The following is an 11,123-nucleotide window of genomic DNA, read 5'->3' on the forward strand; positions in this document are numbered from 1 at the left end:
TCATTTGAACCTTCAAGCAAATGAATAACAAATAGGAAAATAGCAGAACTTACTTTCCTGTGTATCCGAAGGCGTTATAGTTCTCCTGTCTGGGTAGCATAATTTGAGAGACAAATGAAGGGGCAAAGAAATTTCATGCATTCCAGTGATGTATCTGTGGTTGTCCATGGTTGTCCATGGTCCAGTATACTAATTACCCCTCTTTTTCTTTGCCACTCTGTTCTCCACTTGTGTCTGTTTTCAAGGAGTTTAGCTACTGACTCTTTGGCAAGCTCCATTCAGTATTTCACTTTTGTTTCTGATGCTGTAGTCCTTTGAATTTTGGCACTCTTGTGTTTTAAGATAATGTTATCTGTGTTGATTTTTCTAGACCCTGTACAGTATTCTTGCTTTTCTGTCTGCAAACTGCAACTTGAATTTTTCCTGCACTTGCTGTAGAGATTGTCCTTCAGTTTGACCTCCACAAAATCAGCATTTCAGAGTTAGAGTTTAGATACACTTGCAGATGCGCAGATGTGTCCCCTGCATATTTGTTTTTATGGGGTCCATTTTCACTTTTAGTTTTGTTCAGAAGCTTCTCTGTTCTTCAGAGCCAAAACCTAGGAACTTAGACTGCAGAAAGCTCTTTTCTTTTAGGAGAAACTAATGGAAGTCACTAATAGGGAGATTGTGAACCAAGAATCATCTTAGGTTAATATTGAAGTTTGCTTGACTAATTGTCGTGGCAGTTGCAGTACCAGGTGATGTTTTAGAGCTACTGTTTCTGAAGGAAATGTTGCTCCTCTGATCTTTTTACAGGGCACCGCTGCTGTAGTACTGTTAAGAGTTTTCCTTCTCTTAAAAAACAACAGTGGGTGGTGTAATTTGCCACTAAACTTCATGATTAAAGTGCATTTTCTCTTACTTTGGCTTTAATAGGAATATGAAATATGTCTGTCGCTTATAGTATGTACATGCATTGTTCGAGCATCCTGAAAATTGAGGCTTCAAGAGCAGAGGATTTGTTCTTTCCCCCCTATGAGGCTGCAGTTTTCTAGTGTGATTGCAGAAATGTGTGGCTGGGTTAAGAAGGGCAAGGGGAGGGTAGTAAAATTATTTGAATAAGGGTCCTAAGATGAGAGCTCTTGTTTAGGAAGATGACTGAAATAATCTAAGAGAGGGCCAAGTTCAGTCATGTTCAGAATCTGTTGCTTTATTACACATCACGCACGCAGACTGTTCTGGGTCCGGCTTCTCTCTCTAGTGTTATTACATAACAAAATCGTGCTGTAACTTGGGTGCTTGCACTGCTGTAGGTTAATCAGATTTGCATACAGTTATATGCTTAACTAAAGGTGTCATTCTGACTTAATCAGTAAAGCGTACAAACTGCCTCATGAAAGAATGAAGAAACGTACTAGTGATTTAGGTAGACACTGATGTGGGAAAGATGTTTCTGTAATATGGACTCAAAAACAGGTCTAAAAGGTATTTTTAGTAGAAAGGAGGCATGTGTGTCTTATGTCAGCCTTTTGTGTGTGTGTGTGCATGTCCCTTCTTTTAAAATTATTTTTTCTTTTTTTATAACTAAGACTTCTAAAATTCTCCAGGTTTTAGCCACACGTAAGGGTATGGGAGGAGAAGTAGCAGGTAGCCTCCAATTAATAAGAATTCACAGTCACAGACTGGTCATATTAAACTCAAATTTTTCTGAACAGGAATTGGAATTCTGTAAAAACTAAAGGCTTGGCACATTCATCCTATCCACAGAAAACTGTGCTTTCCCTTCAGATACAGTGAGGATTTTGAAAACCTGGCCTACTTTCCTACAGGTTTAGACTGGTGTTCTGGTGGAAGTATGACGAGCTGGAGTGTTGCAAGGAAGGGAACTGCAGTGTGTTACTGCAGTTTTCAGAAGGTGACTACTTCATGCTGTGGGCTGTGAATAATTTCCTAAGGAGAAGTTATGTGACCACATTGTGGTTATCCTTCTTTCTGGTTGTATTCACTTCTACAGTGGGTCGCTCACACCCTTGAAGAATCATGTGTCAACAATGGCTACAAGGCTTAATTTAGAACAGCAACAGCTTTCAGTTTACCTTCTGGGGGAGGGATAGAGGGACTTGATTTTAAATGGAGGTCGGATTTGTTAACTTCTGAAGTGTGGTAGGATTTCTGTATGAGTTGCTAGAACTGCACACGACCTGTCTATAGGTATTTTTAATTGTGGTTTAAGTGACAAATTACTGAGAGGGACAGCTTACAATACACAACTGTGAATACTGAGTACCTAATAATGCAAGAGATTAGAAGGAAAACTGCCTTTCTTAGCCCAAATTTGACAGAGATTTTGATCAGTTTAACTGTATCTTGTTCTTAATGCTTTTGTTTTGTTTTAAACACAGTAATAATGTAAAATACTTCCAGGGCAGTTTCTGCTTTTTGAGCTTTTAAATTAAGGTGAAATAGTTGAGTATCTACATTGTATTTTATGATCTCTTCAATAATAAGAGTTAGGTGTTAAACTGTGCTGCTATTATGGAATGAATAAAAAGTCTATTATTCTGCAAAATAATTTCCCATTTGATTTATGGCAGCGTTCTGTAATTATTTTGATCACTCTGACTTCACTAGAGTTGCATGTGAAGATAAAAAAGTCTAAGTTGTATTTTTTCCTAGCAACTGCAGTAATGTGAACCTCATGCATGTGCTTAGGATACAAGACCAGTGTACTATATTTTGTTGGCTAGTTACAGTTTGTGTGGGCATCAATATTTTGTGTTCACTTGAGAAGAGACAGAACTTAAAAGCAAGGTTTGGGGTGAGAGGAAGCAGTTGTTAACAAAGCATGTGAGCCAAAGAGCCATTTGAATCACTGTTGTGGTGAGATCAGATGAAAACATTCCTTGACTGTTCCTTGTAACGCAGATATTTTATAAATGCCTGGACGAGACAATGTGAAAAGCTTTGTTGGATATATAGTGTCACTTATAGCTGGAGCTGTATTGCAGTAAAAGTATGTTATCAAAAAGTGTTTATCACTTGGAAAAGTGATCAAATATATTCCATGTATGAGTTAAAACCTTCTAAAACCCCTAGCGTACTTTTCTGCTAGTGCAGCTGCTTAGTTGGGGCCCCAGGTAAAATCTGTTTCAGAAATTCTTCTTGCAGTTAGTTTTTTGTCCACTGTTTTCAAATAGAAAAGCTTGTAGTCTTGTTCCATTACCTTGTATTGTATAACAGTGATTTGCACACTTTGATGCGTCCCAGGGCAGAATTTGCAAGTATGTAAAATATGTGACCTATTTTGTATGATTTTTTTAATAACGAATGCACAAATAAACTGATGTGCATTAGAAGGGTGGGTTGGGTGGTTAGGGTGTGAAAGTCATGAAGATAAACCAGTCAGTTTATGCTGTCTGCAAATATAATTCTTATTCTCTTAAGCATGAATATTTGCTGCATCACATCCCAATGATGGGAGGTGGAGGAGGATAGGGTGTGCAGTATATTGGTCTGGCTTGAATAAGGAAGCGTGAATTTACGATATGTGTGATTTTATTTCCAAACAGATTTCCTTAAACTTGTCAGGGGCAGTTGTCTTTCAGTGAAGCATGAATACATTAAGGTTTTAAGTAAATCTGCAGCACAGACATCAAAGAAGCTTGCTGCGTTATTTAACTGAAAATCTAAGGATGAACTTTCACAAGATGGCTGAGCCAAACTAATGGCTCGCTGCTGCCTAAAGGGACAACTGCTCTGGTCCTTCTGAGTCCTGCTCCTGGTTATCTGGTGTTGCCTCTGCCTTTAATGCAGGCTCTGGCATCACTTGGATCATTCAGATCACTTTATCTGATGGCGTTTTTTTTTTTTTTAAATAAAAACCCACAAACCAAACAAAAACCCACAAACCTCCTGCCCCAAAATAAAACCTAATCAGTTTGGGTTTTTTCCCCATTACCATCGGAAAAGCAGAGCATGAGCAGGACTTTGTGGCCAGCAGGTAGGGGTGTAGGGAATGCCACTGTCCTAGAAACATTGAACTCTTTCATTGGTTCAGTAATTGCAGGGAGCATAGCTATCCAGATGTGTGCCAGTTAACAAATCCTCTTTCAAACCAATCTCATACATACTTATACTAGAGGCTTTTGTCAAAACCATGAATGACAGTGGAATATAAGTTTTTCAAGTAAAGCAGCTGAAAATAACAGCAAAAAAATGAAAAGTGCAGTTCAGCTAGTAGCAGTGTCCTTGTTCAAATTAGATGAATGCAATGCAAATTTGACTTGAGAGAGAGACAGAAAAGTCAGCTTTATATCTGTGTATTTTTTGTCATCTGAATGTTATTTGGGCTGTTACTTCATAATTTTCAATAGGATTTTAAACAAGAAATGTTTAAGAAATGTCTTATTAATCTTTTTTTTTTTGTTTTCTTTTAGAACTGAGGGAAAGTCATCATGGGAGCATTTTTAGACAAGCCAAAGATGGAGAAGCATAATGCCCAGGGGCAAGGGAATGGGCTTCGTTACGGTCTGAGTAGTATGCAGGGCTGGCGAGTTGAAATGGAGGATGCACATACAGCTGTGATTGGTTTGCCAAATGGACTCGATGGATGGTCATTTTTTGCTGTATATGATGGGCACGCTGGATCACAGGTTGCCAAGTACTGCTGTGAGCATTTATTAGATCACATAACGAGCAACCAGGATTTTAAAGGACCAGATGGGCCACCATCTGTGGAAAGTGTAAAGAGCGGCATCAGAACAGGTTTTCTGCAAATTGATGAACACATGAGAGTCATCTCTGAGAAGAAACATGGTGCAGACAGAAGTGGGTCAACAGCTGTGGGTGTCATGATTTCTCCCCAACATACATACTTCATCAACTGTGGAGACTCGAGAGGTTTACTTTGTAGAAACAGGAAGGTTCACTTCTTCACACAGGATCACAAACCAAGTAATCCACTGGAGAAAGAGCGTATACAGAATGCAGGTGGCTCTGTAATGATTCAGCGTGTAAATGGCTCTCTTGCTGTCTCAAGGGCACTTGGGGACTTTGATTACAAATGTGTCCATGGGAAAGGTCCTACAGAACAGCTGGTCTCACCTGAGCCTGAAGTTTATGAAATTGAGAGATCGGAAGAAGATGATCAATTCATCATACTGGCTTGCGATGGTATCTGGGATGTTATGGGAAATGAAGAGCTGTGTGACTTTGTAAGATCCAGACTTGAAGTCACTGATGACCTTGAGAAAGTTTGCAATGAGATAGTTGACACCTGCTTGTACAAGGTAGCCAGACTTGAGAGAAGCAGTTTACTGTGTTTTCACTATTAGAAGCTTATGAACAAGTTAAGAAAAAGTTTCAGTTCTAGTCTATAAGTATCCAATGGTTTATTTTAGCACTACTTTGACAGTAATCACCATGATTCCCATGAAAATGGTTGTAAGAGGGGGAATGAACACCCGACAGAAATCATACAGCTTTTTGGGTGCTTTTGGGTAATGAAGAGTTTAGAACAGTGTACAGATGCATTGTGATTGCTGGGAGACTAGAAGCTGATGGAAATCTATGGGCAAGCAAAGTACAGTTACTGCCCTTTTCTGTTTCACAACATACTTTACAAAAGCTTAACTCCTAAGACTTAATCAGGCTACAGAATATTCTTTCCCTTCCTAATCTTCCTCTCCTTTCTTGGGCATATAGTAGTAATGTTACTGTCATAATTACACCAAAATAAATGCAGAATGAATGAACCTTGCCTTCATATTTTGCAGTTTAAAATGTCTTTTTGACTATATGAAGATCTGACTTCCTAGGTTCATTTTTATTCTGGTTTAATTACTGTATTTCTTATTCAGTGTTGTGCAATACAGGCCTGAAACTAGCTCAAGTAGAAGATGGGACTGGTTTATCTAACAAATCTGTGTAATTTTTTCTACAGTAACTTTTACTTTGTATTAATAAGTTGCAGGATGATGCAGTTAAAGAAGAGATTTGAAGTATTGAGTTTTGTAGCTTGAACTTAATTTTCCAAAGGCAAGCTATCAGTCATAATGTAAAAAAAGCCAACATTTTTGATGCTAAAGAGATGAGACAGCATCTCCGCTCTTGCCACATGGCTAACAAGGTCATTGTTTCCCTTTTGGAGAAATGTAACTGCTTTTCAGCATTTTGGCAGATTGATAATACATATATTTTTATTTACAATTTTGGGCTGTTAATCCTGAGAACAAATACCTGGAAAGGAGCAATGGCTTGTGGGTGCTGTAAGGTTTGCAGTACCGAACTGTCAGCACCTCCTCATATGCCCATATACTCCTGTTTTAAACACTGGTTTGTTTTTGATCTTGCTGACTTCGGTTCATTTAATTGGTGTTAATAGCAGAATGTGTTTATATTTTAACATTATTCAAATATTAGGGTTCTGTTTAGTTGGAGTTTTAAATGTTTCCATTTCAAAGAATGCTTTTGTAAAGGGCTGGGCCCTTTCCAGCTGATCTTTTAACAGATTCTGTCACTTGTAACTTTCCTTGTTTTAAAAGAAGAGGGTAGGGGGGGGAGCTAATAGCTGTGATTTTAGGTTGAAGCACTGTCTGAATTCAGCACCTCTCTACTTAGTGCTTTTAAGCATTAATGCTTTTGTTTACCCATCTAATATTCAGCTGTTTTCCCAAAATGATTGGATAGTACTTAAAACAAGATGGAATACAACTTTGTAATTACACATCACTCATTAGTGATGTCAGTTTTTAAAGACAATGGACTGTCTGTAATTGACTCATGTAGTCTTCAGACCATAAAAGAGGAAAGAACAAAGAGTGACTTCAAAGTTGTACTAAATGAATGGGCAGACTTCTGGAATTCTGTAAGGGGGTAGGGGGAAATTAGGATTAATATTATCTTTAGCCGTCAGTAGTAAAAGCTGTCTTCTAGGACCATATGATTTGTGATTATTTTTTTGTGTGTGTGCGTGTGTAAAATGCTTTGTGTATCCAGCCTGGTGTGTATACGTTCTCAAATAATTTTTTCTTTTCCACCAGGGAAGTCGAGACAACATGAGTGTGATATTGATCTGTTTTCCGAATGCACCAAAGGTATCACCAGAGGCGGTGAAAAGAGAGGCAGAGTTGGACAAGTACCTGGAAAGCAGAGTAGAAGGTGGATCATTTAAAAAAAAATAAGTAACTTTGTTTCTAAACAGACCCCCTGGCCCCCTTCCCCTTCCAACAACTAAACTCTTTAACACATACAGGCTTTTTGATAACCTTCAAATGCCGTTGGCCATCTAGTGTATGTCTGAAAAAGGCACTCATAGTCCTGTTTAATGTGCTGAAAAAGTTCTGTTATGAATGTGCAGCAGCCTGTAGCCCTCAAAGTTACTCAGGATGGCAGAGAAATAATTCATTTGTGCTCAGTGTTCTTCATGAGTCTGTTGACAGCACTGACTTCTGACCAGTAAATTCTGGTTCCTGTTACATGGCATTAGATGGAATAATCAGAATATCTTGCAAAGTGTCTGTGAAGATGGTAATTTGAGTGCCATTTTTCCATGTAGTTACGTACAAATTAGCCATAATATGTTATTATCCAGTTATGGTAGGATTACAGCTTGATTACTGTCATCTGCTAACATATTTACTTATTTGAAAGTATGTCAGAAATTTGTCAAAGCTAATCTTTAAGAATTCATGATGAAAAAGACCTGGGAGCTCATCTTACTGTAATAACTTCAAAATTTTGCTTTAAATTTTTATTTTGGGAGTTCTTAAACTTTAAACTGAAACTGCAAGTCTTAGGCATTTTGGGTCACCTAACTAAAAATGGTATTTCAAATCAGTTTGTTTTAAAAGATTTCTCATTAAAACTGGATTTATAGTGCCTTTCAGTATTTAAAAATGACCACAGCTTGGGGTTTATTTCTGAAACATAAGACATGCTGTATGCATTATTTGCATAGGTTGAATCTATTTTTGTAGTGGACTCTTCTAGACCTATATGTTACAAGTCTAATTACGTTTGTGTAGTCCAAGAGTCCTCAATAGCACACAGGGCACAATACACAGAGTTTTTCACAACTATGGTATCAGTGATTAGGAAGTTAGAGGAATATATCGTGCACTTCCCCCCCCCCCTCCTTAACTTGCTTGAAGATAAGCCAGTGCTGCTTCAGAAATTCCACAGAGAACTTGCCTACATGGGAATTCTGGGTTCAGACAAATTAATGTGCAATTTTAAAGCACTTACTACGTGTGTAGGTAGGTGCTCCTTCAGAAAGTATCACCATATTCAGCGGCCTCATTTGCAAGGTCTTGACCAACTACATCTGTTCTGCCCCTGAACAAATGTCCAGACAGACACTTGCCTAATAGAAGTTGGTGCATAATCCAACACTTGCCTAAAAGAAGTTGGTGCACAGTAAGGAATAGCGTGAATCTTTTTGACAGCGTAGCAGGAATATCCAAGTGCATGGTAACACTGTATGAGTAAGTGTCAGATGGCTTTCTCCATTTCAAAGCAGTGAGCAGTTCTGCACCAGGCATTTGAAGAGCTTACTATGTTGCCCACTCACAGAATTGGTGAGGAACAAGTATGCTGTCAGTTCACATACGGATTTACAGCACGCTAACTCTCCTAATCTGGGCTGGTATTACCTTCGTATCTTAGATATTTTGTCTAAGTTTAGACAAACTCATGATCTGGAATATGAAAATACGTTCGAGTTAAAGCTGCATCTTCAGCTGGCCTCATTGTATGCCAGGGATATTATGATGAGGAAAGCTGACATTTTTCTACAGGCAATTCAGTTTGTAAATGAGGAACCTAAACACTGGAACTGCATCTGACTGTGGTACATACAATGAATTTGGCTGTCAGTACTTTACATTTATACAAATAGAAAATTTCAGTAATGAGTCAAGTGTGGTACTTGCATAGAGGCAGGATTCTGTATGTAGTTATAAAGCACTTTAATACTAATTTAATGGGATGATGTCTGAACAACTTGAGCAAATACATTGTAATTCCTCTCAAGGGTCTTTGCTTTTTTTTAGTTGTCCTCAATCTTTTGTTTATTGTTGCACAAAGATATTATTTAAATTAATTAATACGTAGCAAACACTATTCAACCCAGCAGTGGTTTGTATCAGCTATGTGCACATTTGGCCTTTTAGGTCTTACTCCTGAGGAAAGTTGAGCAGCTGAACTAAGGCAGAGCTTCAAGAACAGGAGTTGAATAACTTTATGTTTAACTTGATAATTCTCATGCAGTTAAATTGTTTCCTGGTGTAAGTGGATAATGCGGTATTGGCTAGTAAGATAGGACAGTGTTTGAAACTTTAAACACTACAATGAATGATCTTGCCGTTATCCTAGGATACTTTTAAGGATGGCAGTGCTTACCTTTAAAAGCCTCATCTTCAGCTGAAGGAACTAGAAAATGTAAAGAGTATCATTTCAGAATGATCTTACTAACCTGTAATATCAATTTAAAATTAAAATGCATTAAAATGGGAACTTGGTAAAAATGCGTATTATGTGTTATATGCACTGCAGTACTCAGTGTAGTCCAACAAGTAATGAGATTTGGTGCTTACTATTGTGCATTTTTTTCTGGTTGTATTTTTATTCCCTCAGCCCAAACTATATCTTTATACTGTTAAGGAGCAGTATGAGTTTTAAGACTGAATAGGGCTTAGTACTGATGATCTTGAAAAAGCATAGTGGATTAAGATTTAAAAAACATGGGAAGATTTTTGCTTTCCATGCCACCTAGAACTCTCCTCTTACTAACTTTGATGTGTTTGTGGTCTGGATTTGTAGCTACAATGAATGAAAGCTAAAGTGTGGCATCTTTGTGCCATTACTTGCAATAAGTATCAGTCATTCCAAAATGTGTTGCTATTATTTGCACTAATATGTGTTATTGGTATGTTGACTCTAAAAAGAAACTTGTCGAAGATTTTTTCTGTTCTCAGTTTTTGATATAAAAACATTCCGTAATAGATAATCCTTGCAATATTTATACCGATATAGAGATAAATAATTTTAAGCTAGCTGTTAAATGTTCTTTCCCATATTTTCAAAAAAATCAAAGCTCTGGCTTTTTCTTAACCTTTGTGTGGAATTCCCATTCAGAAGATAAGAAAGCATATATGTTTTGAATCCTTTATTTTAGGGTTGTAAGTACATTTTTCCAGTACTTGATGCCATGGAAATGTATAGAAGGTTTTAAAAGTAAATTAAAGGATGGGGAGAGGGTTGTAAGATGTATTGAAAGAAGGTAATTCCAATAAATTAAACACAGCTAGCAGACCGACTCCATTTGTTGTGTCTTCAGTGTTCATTCAGTCTGTATCTATAGTTTTATCAGAATATAAATGTATTCATTTAGTGGAGACTGTATGTTAAATGTACTGCAGTTACAGGTTGTGAAACTGTGTAGTATAGGTAAAGTATAAATTCCTTATTTTTGTACAGCAGAACTTTAGCATTAGCACAATGTAGAATATACTAGATGTTCAAAATTGCACAATAAAGGAACTTGGCAAACCAAATCTGAGATCTTCGCTTCTTATTCAGATATAAGTGTAGATTATTTACTAAATACTAGATGATAAAATGAATTTTGGCTCTAGATTTTGAGGAAATGGCAAGTTTTTGAGGTGTCTGTGGTGTGTGGTGTTGTATATTTAAAATGTAAGTTTTTAAGTAAACAGTTTAAAGCTTTGTGTTGTAGCATTTAACACTGGTTGAGGGCTAGGCAGTCTTTCCACTGTACCTTGCAAATAATTTACACAGCCTGACTGCAGAATAGAGCTGATGCTTTTTCTAAACACTCACAGCCCTGAAGAACTATTACATGCACAAAAAAAAGTAATTCACAATTGCTGGTTTTAATTTTTTAACTAAAAAGGACTGGATACATGTGGGTTTTAAAAGCTTTTAATGTGCCTTATTTCACTAATGAAATTATAAAATAGAAACTGGTGTGCTCTTTTGTAATTATCATTTAGGGCAAAAACAGAATGCTGGAGTATTTTTTGAAAGTGGTACTGATGAATTCCAACTACTCTTCCAGCTGTGTAAATGCTTATTAAATGAAGAGTAGTGTGCAAGTACATAGGTGCATGTATAGATATATA

At 37.2% G+C, this 11,123-nt stretch overlaps 1 protein-coding gene across 3 annotated transcripts in view; it reads left to right on the top strand.

Moving 5' to 3' along the window:
• The window catches only part of PPM1A (protein phosphatase, Mg2+/Mn2+ dependent 1A), a 37,562-nt gene that overhangs the window by 10,677 nt on the left and 15,762 nt on the right, over positions 1 to 11,123 (top strand). For all 3 annotated transcript variants that reach the window (XM_080394514.1, XM_080394515.1, XM_080394513.1), the window contains exons 2-3: positions 4,419 to 5,270; positions 7,023 to 7,140. In XM_080394514.1, coding sequence (XP_080250640.1) covers positions 4,437 to 5,270; positions 7,023 to 7,140 — 952 coding nt within the window. In that variant the 5' untranslated portion in view covers positions 4,419 to 4,436. The remainder of the gene's footprint in view (positions 1 to 4,418; positions 5,271 to 7,022; positions 7,141 to 11,123) is intronic.

The sequence above is a fragment of the Falco punctatus genome (assembly GCF_963210335.1).
Source record: "Falco punctatus genome assembly, chromosome: 7".
Lineage (NCBI taxonomy): Eukaryota > Metazoa > Chordata > Aves > Falconiformes > Falconidae > Falco > Falco punctatus.